We start from the raw sequence: 14,090 nt of genomic DNA on the forward strand, positions 1-14,090 counted from the left end.
ACATGAACTAGTTAAGAGTATCATCCAGATGCTACTGGCTGTTGTATTGATCATAGGCCATAAGATCAACGGTGAAAATTATTATGTCCAAAGCAATTCCAAAAATTATTCACCTTCAGTAGTTCCATCTCCTCTTTTGTAGGACAGAACTTTATGAGGTTCTCAACCTGATCCGTACTTAATGTTGAATCCTCTAGGGCAAGCACTGAACTCTGTAAATGAATCATGGGTTAGGTTGAGGACTTGATGGATGATGTAACCAAAACCACTAAATCGTAAGAAGTTCAGGTAAAATCATTTCATGATCTGAGAAAAATGTTCTAGATAACTCCGAAAAGATCACAATCTGAGAGTCATGGAAATTATTTGTAGCATAAAAGGAATGAGATAGGAAAGTAAACATAGATATGTATAATTAGCAATTATGTGCTTGTGAATACATGCTTTTCATTTCTTTTTTCCTTTTTTTTTTTTTTCTGTAGTGGGGTTATGGGTAAAGAAGGGGAGAGAGAGGAAAGGAGGACTAAGGAAGCAAAACACTAGAGGAGGAGGAGGAGGAGGAGGAGGAGGAGGAGGAGGAGGAGGAGGAGGAGGAGGAGGAGGGACGAAGAGAGCATACATAGTGTTGAAAGAAGTAATCACAAACAAATTGTAGAAAGATAATATTTGTTGTTAATTACAATAGAGATTACAATATATTTATACATGAGAGACCGTATCTAGAAAGGAAAGGAAATCAAACATATGATCATGTAATCTCTAAGATTAAGCAACTAACACATCTATCAATATTTATTTTGTATATTAACATATTTACTTCCTACAACCTATAACACTCCCCCTCAAATTGGAGTATAGATGTTAATCATGCGTGAAACCTTTGATGAAAAGAAGAAAAAGAGAGCAGAAGATTTGAGAGAAAATACTTGATTATTCCCCTCAAGCCAATTGGGGTATATATACTACTTACAAGAGTACATACTAGATAAGAAAATAAATTAATTCCCTAATTATAGCCTAATCATATCTCAATCATATCACACAATCATATCCCTAATTATCAGTACAAATCTAGGCTATTTACAGAAATAATCTCAACAATGCGCAACTTGTTACATATATAATCACTCGAGTCCCATTTAGAGTTCTAGTGAAGATATCTCCTAATTGTTCTCCGGTTCGGATATGTCCTGTTGAGATTATCTTTTGTTGGACCTTCTCATGAACAAAATGACATTCAATCTTGATGTGTTTAGTCCTCTCATGAAATACTGGATTGAAGGCAATGTGGATAGCAACTTAATTATCACATCACAACTTAGCAGGCACCGAATTTGTGAACCCAACCTCTTCCAACAGTTGACGCACCCACAAGACTTTATATACGGCTTGTGCCATAGCTTGATATTCAGATTCAGCACTAGAACGAGAGACCACATTTTGCTTCTTACTATCCAGTGGTTGACCTCCTATCAACCTTCGAGACTGCTCAATCAACATCAGAAAAACATTCAATATTTGAGTGCCCATGGTTACCATAGAAGAGGCCTCGTCCTGGGACTCCTTTCAAGTAGAAAAAAATCTATCCCAGAGCATCCCACTGAGCAACAATAGGAGAGGACATAAGCTGACTTACCACACTCACTAAATATGCAATATCAGGACGAGTCACCGTCAAATAATTCAGCTTGCTAACTAATCTTCTATACATTTCAGGATCTGCAAATGGTTCACTGTCTTTTATGGTAAGTTAAAGATTAGGGGCCATTGGTGCACTACAAGGCTTAGCACCCAATTTTCCTGTTTCTGTCAACAAATTAAGAACATATTTTCTTTGAGATAAGAAAATACTTTTCTTACACCACAATTTCGATGCCCAAAAAATATTTTAAGGAGCCTAAATCCTTTGTATGAAATTGTGTTTTGAGAAATTCTTTTAGAGATGCAATGCTAGTAACGTCACTTCCTGTGATAACAATATCATCCACATAAACTACAAGCAGAATTACTCAACTATCAGAGTTTCTATAAAACACTGAGTGATCACACTTACTCATATTCATTCCAAACTGTTGGACCACCTCCCTAATCCTGCCAAACCATGTCCGAGGACTCTGTTTCAAGCCATAGAAGGATTTTCGAAGTTTACAAACCTTGCCTAACTTCCTTTGAGCAACAAAAACAAGTGGTTGTTCAATATAAATCTCCTCCTGAAGGTCACCATGGAGAAAAACATTTTTAATATCCAGTCAATGTAAAGACCAATCATGTGTAGCTGCTAAGAAAATAAACAATTGAACAGATGCGAGCTTGGCGACTGAAGAGAAAGTATCAGAATAGTCAACTCCATAAGTTTGAGTATAACCTTTGGCCACTAAACGGTCCATCAGGATTTACTTTCACTGTAAACACCCATTTACACCCAATAGCCCGCTTTCCTGGGGGTAAGGATATCAACTCCCAAATGCCATTAGTGTCTAGGGCCATCATTTCTTCTTTCATTGTAGCATGCCAACCAGAATGGGATAAAGTCTCAATAACAGTTTTGGGGACTGAAATAGAATCTAAAGCAGTGGCAAAACAATGAGAAGAAGAGGATAATTAACCATAAGAGACAAAAGACGAAATAGGATGAGTGCAAGTATGTTTACCTTTGCGAAGAGCAATGGGCAAATCCAAATCAGACAGTGAAGGATCGATGGGAGCAGGGTTTGTCGATGAAGAAGTTGGGAGCAAAGCGGAGTCAGAGTCCTCTAAGCGTTTAGAATAAACATGAAAAATGAGAGGGCGACCTGGCACATGAGCGGAAGGTGCAGGAAGTGTCTAAGGAGACAGAGAGCAAACAGTATATAACAAGAGATCATCTTTCTCCCCCTGGGTGTCATAAACAGATGATGGCAGAAAGAACGGAGTGGACTCAAAGAATGTTACGTCAGCAGACACAAGGTACCGATTAAGATCAGGAGAAAAACAACGATACCCTTTTTGAAGTCGAGAGTAGACAAGAAAGACACATTTGAGTGATTTGGGATTCAATTTAGTAATCTGTGGATGAACATCACGAACAAAACAAATACAACCAATGATACGTGGCACAATAGGAAACAAAGATTTAGTGGAAAATAAAATTTTATAAGAGATATCACCATGAAAACTGAACAAGAACAAATTACAAAAGGGACAAGAAACAACAGGAACTTGGACTAAAGAAGGACAGATTGGAGATAAAAGAGACAAGAGGCTAAGAATTTCTGGATGGGGTAGAATAAAATCGTCACTCTAATACCATGTCAAAGTCTTGAAATTTAGGTCAAAATTGTGTTCTCTTCTGCTGGAGAATTCTAATATACATAGTGCAATACAAAGCTGATTTTTAGCCCTAAAAATTAGCTAAATTACTATAAATGCTATTCTACAACTGGGCCATCTTAATTATGGAGATAATAACATAATTACATAATTACAGCTGTACAATCCCACAAATTTTGCTGGTTTAAATGATAGATATTCTGTAAGAATATTATGCTAATAATGGCAGATATTCTGCTAGTAATATTCCAGCAATTAATCCCACCGACATCTAGGTGGCATGATACAATGCTTGAGGAGATCAAGACTCTAGATATAATCATATATGGGAACTAGCTAATTTACCCCAAGACAAGAAGGCCGTGAGCTGTCATATTGCCTCTAATCCGGTATGTCATGAGGGTACCAAGCACATCGAAGTTAACAGTCACAGGAGAACAACTAGGTGTTTATTCACAAAAGCATTAAATGGGCCTCAAGTAGAGTATTTCTGTAACAAACTGAGCATGATTAACATCTATACTCCAGTTTAAGGGGGAGTAGTGCAATATACCGCTCTAGATATAGAAAATCAATATAATTACTTTATCTTTTATAGAGTTCATAATCATAGTAAGATTCATAGGATCAATTATTATAAGATTAAATGTAGGATCTCTTCCTGTTTTAGGTCTTGTATATGTGTATAGATACCACCATTCAGAATAGAATAAACAAATCAATTATTTCCTACAAATCTAGTTTGTTTCAATAAGCAAACAGCTCACATAGCATTTGCTAGTGAACTAGTTGCTTAAAATAGAATCAAATAATTAAGAAATTCTGCAAGATTCTTCTTTTCTTTGGGAAAGAAAATAAAGAAAGGAAAGACAAAAGGAAAATGAAAGGGAAGTACACTAGAGCAAGTGACAAGCTAAAGTGAAAGCAACAAGAACAATAATATTTTCCTTGAGGCACACTTGTTCTTCTTTCTCTGCTTTTGGACTTCTTCTTCTCTCATTTCTTTGAATAACTTTCCAGAACTTCTGCAACCATGCTTGCTCACATAAATGGTTCTAATTTCTTATTCCCCAACTTCGATAACCTCAGATCTTTTTTCCATAATCCCACTGTCTCACCTTACACCATCAACCTTAGCACCTAGATCCAAACCACATGGAAAAAATAATAATATGAGAGAGAGAGAGATCTTTTTTCCATAATCCCACTGTCTTACACCATCAACCTTAGCACCTAGATCCAAACCACATGGAAAAAATAATAATACGAGAGAGAGAGAGAGAGAGAGAGAGAGAGAGAGAGATTCATTTATTGTGAGATGGCCTACAACTTTTATTTGACACATAATCTAAGTTTAGCTCCTGAAAGCTTACACAAACCAGAATTAATCTAAGAGCAGTAAACCCTTTCTACATCCCCTAACATTCCCATATTGCAAACCCTGGGCCTAGTTCACCATATACTTTCATGCAGATGAAATATGTTCCACATCGCTGGCCCTATATGAAGCTGATTCTATTGAGCATACAAAAAAGAAGATGCTGAGACAAACTGAAGCAGGATGATGGAGGGATTAAGGAAATAATGAGCGACACTACTAGGATATTTCACCAGCAAAGACATAAAAGATGTGACTACAATAGTTTGTGGCAAATTGTTTGAGTTGAGTGAAGTTCTAGATTCATCTAAATTCAAAATGGAGTCTAATTTACAGTTGAATAGAAGCTATCCTAGAAAGCTCTAAGTGGTGCATTTAGCTTACCATTAATTCATTTAGTGGCACTTTCACCTTCGAAAGCATGATTTCACAGTTATAAGCTCGTCTGTGATCAATCTGCAACAAAGAATATTAAACAAAGGAAAATACAAAATACAAACACATAAATCATACACCTCAGTCACACTGTCACATTACAATTTATAAGAAACATAATAGCCTGCAAAATTAATTCAGCTTACCCCAAATTTTTGTAAAATTCCAAAAACAAAATGTTAATAAAGTGATGGATGAAAATAATATCAACATGCTTCAGATTTGTCCTATACACCAAGCTTTGATGTTAATCCATCTGAGTGAAGCAGAGGAATCAATCATGGGAGATACACAGACTTTCACAACAATTAAAATTAACAAGGTTCCTTAATTAAATAACCCAATAGTTTTGCATGTCAAACTTGTGATATATGTGGATCCAAACAAATAGTTCTTTTTCTTCTAATATTCTTTCCAGACCACAGTGGTTTCTTAATTAAACAACCTAACAGTTTTACATGTCAAACTTGATATATCTGGAGTTGTGGACCTAAAAAATATTTCCTTTTTTATTTTAATATCATTTCTCACAACATAATGATTCTCAAACCTCGAGTCCCCATATAGACCTAAACAACTGAGACAATGAGATCGCAACAGTGGAAAGACAACCATGGATAACTTGAAAGTTTGATGATGCCTAACTCTCTGGTGATGTGTAATACAAGAGATAATAGTTATCTATTAGGGTAGATTATTATCAAGTTTCTGTAATATTTCGTAATTAACTACTTACTACTTGGTCTCTATTTTTTAAAACCTAATTAAAATATTTATGTATTTTGTAAAATCAAATGTTATGGATAATGGGTACACCAAATCCATTCTTCAATAGAGTCCAAATATTAAGGAATTTTTTTCAGAATCAATTAATTTTAATTATTGTTTGGATTAAGATAGACTTTTAATTATTATCAATCTTTATCATTATTTAGATTAGGATAAACTTTCTAATCATTATCAGTCTTTATTGTTGTTTAGATTAGGATAAACACTCTAGTAATTATCAAGTGTTGTAGGACATTTAATTCGTTAGGAATTCTTATCCTATTGTATAATCTTCACTATATATATGGGGTTGATTTATGAGTAATAAGACAAGAAAATTAATTACAAACACATTTGATACTTAAGACTCTCTCGTTAACGAGTCTGAGGTGTTAAGAGTTTCGCCTGATGAGTTTCTTCTTTATTTTTATCCTGTGACGCGATCCATGACCCAGGACTATAACATCAAATGTCCTATTCCTTTGTTAAAAAAAAATGTATGTCAACTAATTTTAGCTTGGATATTTATAATATCCAATCTACATACTTTTTAGTTTTAATAATTATTTACACTATATAGGGCCTATGATCCAGGCTAAACAAGTTGACTAATATTTTCTTTTCGATAAACATCTAAAAAAGGGGTAGAGAGTATGAATTTACAAAATATAGAGATATTTTAATTGGATTTTAACAAGACTAAGAAGTTAACTTTAACAAACTATCGAGACATGACAATTATATTTGATTGAGATAGGAGTCCATATGAAAGCCTCAAAATTGCAAATTGCAATAAATAATCAATGAACACCATATGAAATTATGAATAACATAATAAAAAATAAAAGAAATCATTTCCGAACTTGTGTAATAAGCTTAAAGTGCTTCGCGTCAGAATAAGTCACAGATACACAAAAACTTCAAGCAATGTTAAAAAGAGATGATAATAATCAGGAATAGAATATAAGATTACCAGTTGCACTTTATCAACTTTAGGTCCCCGTGAGCTACGCGTGCCTGACTTCCTCCCATGATCTGAATTTGGGGCTGATGCTGAAAAAAGACTCTCAAGCTCTGAGAAGTCAATCTCTGGAGCCCTAGAGGTGATTAAAACAAATGTGTTACTTAAAGGGATACTAAAAGCATATTCCAAGAAATGTTATAACTCTTTTTCGATTGTAACATACTTGGGGGCTTCACCAGATTTCGGTGTCTCTGCCCATAAGCTTCCTTGAACAGCCCTTGATAACTTCAACCAATGCAATGGCTTCAGCTTTTTGGTTTGATTGCTCCTTGAGCTTATAGTACGAGATAATCGTCCCTTGGTGCTACAAGGAGAAATGAATGGTGGAGCAGGAGTTGGTGGCACAGGAGATGGAGATTCAAATAAATTATTACCTCCACTATTACCAGGAAGGGGAGGAGGAGGCACGGAAGGAACATGAGAAGGATTGGATGACAAAGTGGATGGAGGTGGTGGTGGTGGTGGCATTGGAGTTGAAATAGTCAAACTGGTTGCTTGGCCTGAATGAAGAGGAGGGGGTGGGGGTGGAGGAGGTCCAGCTCTAATAGCACCATTCTCCTTCATAGGTGGAGTTGGAGGAGGAGGTGGTGGTGTTGGTGGAGCTCTATCCTTAATGGACGGCTCATCTCTCAAAGGTGCCATTGGGGGAGGTGTTGGTAGTCCCAAAGGAGGAGTGGGAGGTAGTGGCGAAGTTAAGGGAGTACCAGTAGTTTGGGGAATGCTTGATGATAATTGATCTTTTCCCCCTAAATGAGTTTTAGTCTCTTTTATAAATGAGGGATCTATTGGTTTTGAAGTAGAAAGATGATGAGAAGATGGTGGTGAAGTTGGAAGAGTTTTTGAGGCACTAGAATTTATGCTAGGTCGCAATGGAGGTGTTGATGGTGAAATAGAAACAATTGAAGGTTCCAAAGGTCCAGTTCCATCTGGAATTGACAAGGTTTGATTTGAGGTATCCTTGCAAATCACCTTATGAGTGACATCAGCACTTTCACATGAGGCATCAACATGCGATAGAGGTTTAGTGTGAAAATCTAATGGTAACTGAGGTGGTTGTTGACACCTTAGATCAGACTGATTGGCAAGTTGAGATCCAACTTGAAGGATTTTGTGCTTAGCCTTCTCAATCACATGAGCATGTGGAGATGAATTTGGTGAGTGTAGAAACTCAATCTTTTGTGCTGAGAACATGGAGCTCTCCTTTCCAATATCCAAGATTGCATGTTTCTTTCTCTCTTGACGCTTTCTAGGACCTATGTCCAGTACTCGAGGGCTTCGAGGACTTTGAGGGCTATTTTCTTGGATAACATTTGATGCACTAATTTGTTGAAGCTTATTACGGGCAACATCTGCCTTGGAATCTGGCCAATCAACATAGCTGAAGATCTCTCGAACTTTATCAAATGCTTCCTCTGGTAGACCTTCCTTTTCCTCAAAGCAAGAGAAATCTACTGCAACAACCGAATCAGAAGCATCCACCTCTGAGAAAAGAATCTTCACCAGATAATAAACATTGTGTTAGAAGAAAGAATGCGTGCACTCGCACCCCCAAAAAAAGCACCACAGACAACTATAATAAATACATGTGGCCAAGAATTATACCTCTGCTCTAAAGTTCTTTGGAAATTGAATTTTAGAATCCCACAATGTGTCAATTTCATCACGGTTAAGTATCAAGATGTTTGACCTGATAAAGGCAGTGTTGAACACAGCTCGAAATATCATGTGTTCATGTTCCATGTCATCCTCCAAGCTAATGCACTCAAGCACAACATCACCTTTGATATGGCAATTGATGTCAATTTTAACCAGTTCACATTCAGTCTGCACAAAATGTGAAGGAATTCAAAAATCATACATTCTAAGGCACGAAAAGTTTTATTAGAATATTTTGGGAGAAAATACGCTTAAAGAGAAAAAAAATTTACCAACGAGGAAAAAGTGACTGCCGAAGTTGCGAGAACAAGATTTAAACTCCTCATTAACTTAATCCCTCCTAAAAAAATGAATTTGGACAACCTCATATTATCTTCTCTCCTATGGATATGTCCTTGGCTTTACCTTCCAATTACTAATATAAGGATACAGTACAAGATAATCTTAGCCATGTTTTGACTTCCTATTTCCAATTGTTAAAGTCACAATGTATTAGAAATTCTAGACCTAAAGTAACCATAATGACAGTGAGGATCCTGTATGCACAGATGATGTAGAAGAGAGAAAATTAAATTTCTCAGAAATATCTATAAGCATGTTGTAGAATCTAACTACTAATTTAGTAATGCTGGAGCATAAAGTAGTAGTTTAGGAGAGTGATTATGACAAGTGGATGGTTTAACTATGCAATCAAATTTATTCAATTAGAATAAAAGTAATGTGAAAAAAAAAAAAGACCTTGAATTTGAACAGTATTAATATTCTACAGTTCCTTTCTATGATGAGGGCACAATTCGCTTGTATTGGTGCTTATGAAATGGAGACTCTTTTTGTATATTAATTTTGCATATAATTAAATGAATTTACATCGCCTGGTGATAATTGCATGCAGTATTTAAAAATTATGCTAAAATCAATCGTTTCAAGCTATACACGATAATTGCAGAATTTAAAAGAAAAATAAATAATCTCCAAACTTACAATTAACCTTAAACGCATAATATATGAGTTTTCTAGTCTGTATAGAGTAAATATAAATGTTTCAAGATGATTCATTCTCTTCAATTATAATACAAGCATAAAATTAAAATATAAACTGCAAACTAAATTGATAGTCTTAAAATCTATAAATACAGCTGTTAGGCCATAATGGCCATTATCTAAAAGAATCTAGCTTGCCATTACCATTATCACTGTAATTTAAAGGATTTTTAAAATTGAAGCTGTTATATAAAGGTAACAGCTGTTACCAACTGTTATTTAAATATGTAACTGCCATTATTTTTCCAGCTGAAAAATTTTTTGGCTTTTTCAAAATTTTCCACATGAAAGGTGGCAGAGGGGGTCTTTTATTGGGCAGAAAACCATCTTGGCATTTTCATTTTAGCTCCTCTTCAATTTCTCTCTAGGCAACTAAGCCATTTTCTTTCAACTCTCTCAATTTTCTCCACAATCAACTCAAGTTAAATCCTTCATTTCTCTACAAAATTTTTGTGTTTAAGAGCATAGACCATCAAATACACAAGGCAGTTTTGAAAGGATTTAGGGAAAAATGAGAGATATTGTTTATTTATCTGTCGACTTATTTGCTGATTTCTAGTGATATGATTTGATTTGATTACGGATTTTAGGCATAAATTAGGATCCTTCATTATCTCTGTAATTGTAATTATTTGATTATTTACTTCCTGTTTAGTTGTAATACATTTGCTTTCTGTTTAGTTGTAATTATTTGTGTATAAATAGTCATGTAAATCACTTGTACAAATTAAGAGTGAAATACAAGAATATTCTAAAATTCTCCAAAATTTTTCTAGCAATAATTAGGAATATTTTATAGTAGACATATTATTTAATCCAAAATAGCAACATATACAAAACTAATCAAGAATAATATGTCTGCTATAAATCTTTATAATTATTGCTACAAAGCAAAATCAATCTACTGCTGCTGAAGGTATGGATCACATATTTAATAGTTAAATTACTATTATCTTTAGAGTTAAATATATCAATTAACTATTTAATATTATTTTCATAAGTATAGTTTACATTTAAAAAATAATAAAATAATACATGTGGCATGTCAACTCTCATATTTTAATTATTGAAAATTGGCCAAAATTACACTCAAATATAAATGTTGGCCAATTCATCCAAAATTTAAATATTTAAATTAAAATGTAAAAAATAACGTAAACAGTAAGCCTTTTTTAGTCAATTAACCTAGTTTTTTTTGTTTTAAATTGATTACTATCAATAATCTGTAAGACATGAATTTAATATCTGTATTTGATATATTTATACTTATTATTTAGCTGCATATCTTAATTTCATGTAAATATTTGCATCTTTATTCATTTCATTAACTTTGCAAATTTTTCAGAAGAATTTGTGTAGCAGTAGGACAGTATCATTGCGTTTACAGGCCTATTTCTATCATATGTGACTGCAAATGTGGCCGCAACAATGATTTGAAGTCATGATATGTACACTAAATAGTTAAATTCCTTACAACTCAAAAATCCATGGTTAGTATCAAAGTGAAGTAAGAATTACAATATTAGTTTTTGTTTAATATTAATCATGATAATTCTAGTTTTCACACATCAAAATAACTAAAAGTCCACATAAGACACATGATCATAATATTATCAACATTTATGCTTTTGCACTTCAACCAGGTTTTAGTTTCACCAATAGCAAGTCTCCCTTCATTCATATATATATATTCCTGGTTATGGGGGATATCTTCTAATGCTGAGTTTATCTTCTTCCTAATTGTATAAGGAAAACCCAAATTTTATACTGAAAAGTGCAGGTAACTACTCCCCATGGGCATAGCAACATCAATGAAACACGTAAAATTGCTTGTACATTTTTTTTTTCTCCTCTTCTGTCATGATTATTTTAACATGTGTGTGTGTGCACTGCCTGGTAATTTTTCAACAGAGGGAAATGTTACAATCTGAAAAACAAGAACAATTTAGATGGGAAAAAAATAAGAATGCCTCTAAATGCCAGCAAAAATATGAGGACTGCAAATAAAAAGGCAATAAAATAAAATAAAAAAATGAAGATGATATGAAATACCTGCTTATAAACCCTGACAGTTTTGCCTTTCCTAGGAGTTGTGCACATAATATTGATAGCTTTCTCTGAAATATCATGTCCATATATTCGAAATAATGGACGAAAACCCCCTTCTTCATCAAAATTAGGATTAAATCTTAGAATAACACAATCCAATGTAAGAGCTCTGTCCAATGGAGGCCATTCTGAAGCCACATTCCTCCTTGAAACATATTGTAGATAACGCAATTGAGAAGGGATAGGATTCAGTGGTGACAGCAATTGCAAAAGTTCACGAGGCGCCTGTCTGTAGATCATGTCAAGAGTCTTCTGCTCTGCAATGTACTGCTTCCTATAGATCAGTAGTGCTGCCAGCATGAAAGCCATAACTGGCCAGCCACCTTGTTCGCAATGCATCAGAAGCAGATTTTGTTGCCCAACTGAGAGCCAGCTTTCACCTGATCTTAGAAAATGGTGGATCACCTCCATTTTGAGCAATGGGCAACCTTCATATTCCCGAGGGTAATCCATGATGGTCATCTCATACTCAGACAGGATGTTAGCAAACTGGCTCTGTCTCTGTCGCTCACGGAAATTGAACACCAAGAATGAAGAATCAGGGAAGTGTTCTTTAAGTTGACCGACTATTCCACGCATATAGCTTTTATAATTTTCTTCTTGCCAAGCATCGGTGGTGAAACAGTAATCAAACACTATGTTTACAAAGAATGTAGGTTGTTAGTCATGAAATTAAAGCATTAGTTGCAAATTTAAACCAATCAAAGAAACCCAGTTGCCGGTCTGAAATTTCTATGCCAAAACAACATTTTAAGTTTCAAGTAAGTTACTGAATCAGCTCAAGTATAAAGCCTTCTTCTATACATGTCATTACAAAAAGAGAGTAGTACATACCCAACAAAAACCATGATACCCTTTAGATAACACAGCTATGGTATTGTTAGGACCATTATGCCTTGAGAAAAGGGGGTGGGGGGGAAAGAAAAAGAAAAAAGAACGATCCTAAACCTATTTATTCAAGGCAACAGAACCCAGTAGTTCAATTGTTAAAACCTCCCCAACTCATTTTGATCACATTAATTAACCTTTATTTATGTTTGCCATCGATACAATAGGTGCAAAAATTGAGTTTAAATAATCCAATTCAATTCTATACTTATTCATCGTCATAATCCATTAAAACCATAGAATTCGAATTTCAGAATTTGCAATTCCCAATAAATTAAAAGAAGAAGAAGAAGAAGAAGGAGAAGAAGAAAAACGTACCGTAAACACTCTCACAGATCTCGAGAAGCCCATCAGGAGGCTTCCGGTAGAACAATTTACGAAACAACGCCATCTCTTATTCAACTTTAATCAACACCTTCCGAAATTATCCAAATAGAAAGTATTTTGTGATGATCGAGTACCTGGGTTTTCGCTCGAAGAAAAAAAAAAGGGAATTTTTGGGTTTTTGTTAAATTTTGGTGTTTGTGTTGAGAGTTTAAAACTTCGCTTTCGGGTCAAGAAACCAATCAGATCGATCGATTGATTGATTGTGTCTGTTGAATTTGTTCGTTAGCTGTTTGTCAGGTCAGCTGCTGGGATTTCATTTTCTCCTTTCTCTCTTTACCTGCCGACGTAGCCTGGCGGTGGCGGGTTTTTCTTTATGACGTGGAAACCATTAACGAATAACGGCCATTGTGTCAGTTAATTGTTGAGAGCAATTTTGGTACTTTATTTTCTGCTGAGAATAGTGACAGAAATTTTATATTTTATTTTAATTTTTATAAAAATAATTAATTTTTCTTATAATATTTTTATTATAAATTTATATGCAATAATAATTATTTTACGAAGAGTTATTAAATTAATAAAAAAATAATGTAATTTTAAAAATATAAAAAAATATTAATATTTTAAACTCTAAAAATAATAATTTTTTATAACTAATAGAATAACATTAATATTTAATTAAAACAATATTTATTCTACTATTCATAAAAAAAATATTTAAAAATTTATTTTTTAATCTCTGTATATCATAATTACTTTTACTTTTAAAATTCAATATTTCTATTCCTGAGTTTTGAGTTTTGATTTTTGATTTTTTTTTTGTAAATTAAAAATTTTCTGTTAAAATTGTTATTGGAAAAATATGAAACCACCATAATACCTTATTTAACTTCAAAAATTCCTAAAAAGGCAATACTCACGTTTAAAGCTAGATTGTTCAGCAATCTTTCGTTTCAACGTTTCATCAAACAACTTGTATGCATAATCTCCACATACACCCATATATAGCATAAAACTTGTGATTTCAGTCCCAATTTGGCTTGATTAGTGCCCAAGGTCAATTCCAACCCAACGCCAACGATTTTCATAGTCGCGTGATCATGGACTTCCCCATTGCTCTTCATATCTTACTCCATCTCCGATTGGAAGATCAAC

General features: G+C 34.2%; 1 protein-coding gene across 1 annotated transcript in view; it reads right to left on the reverse strand.

Annotated features, from left to right (window-relative positions):
- The window catches only part of LOC110607378 (formin-like protein 13), a 31,532-nt gene extending 18,150 nt beyond the window's left edge, over positions 1 to 13,382 (reverse strand). Inside the window, exons 1-7 of the mRNA XM_043950207.1 lie at positions 12,927 to 13,382; positions 11,664 to 12,355; positions 8,517 to 8,738; positions 7,078 to 8,408; positions 6,864 to 6,987; positions 5,072 to 5,143; positions 114 to 212 (exon numbers count right to left, since the gene is read on the reverse strand). Of these exons, the coding sequence (XP_043806142.1) occupies positions 114 to 212; positions 5,072 to 5,143; positions 6,864 to 6,987; positions 7,078 to 8,408; positions 8,517 to 8,738; positions 11,664 to 12,355; positions 12,927 to 12,999 (2,613 nt within the window). The 5' untranslated portion in view covers positions 13,000 to 13,382. The remainder of the gene's footprint in view (positions 1 to 113; positions 213 to 5,071; positions 5,144 to 6,863; positions 6,988 to 7,077; positions 8,409 to 8,516; positions 8,739 to 11,663; positions 12,356 to 12,926) is intronic.
- Positions 13,383 to 14,090: the final 708 nt, after the last annotated feature.

Source organism: Manihot esculenta, chromosome 14 (assembly GCF_001659605.2).
Source record: "Manihot esculenta cultivar AM560-2 chromosome 14, M.esculenta_v8, whole genome shotgun sequence".
Lineage (NCBI taxonomy): Eukaryota > Viridiplantae > Streptophyta > Magnoliopsida > Malpighiales > Euphorbiaceae > Manihot > Manihot esculenta.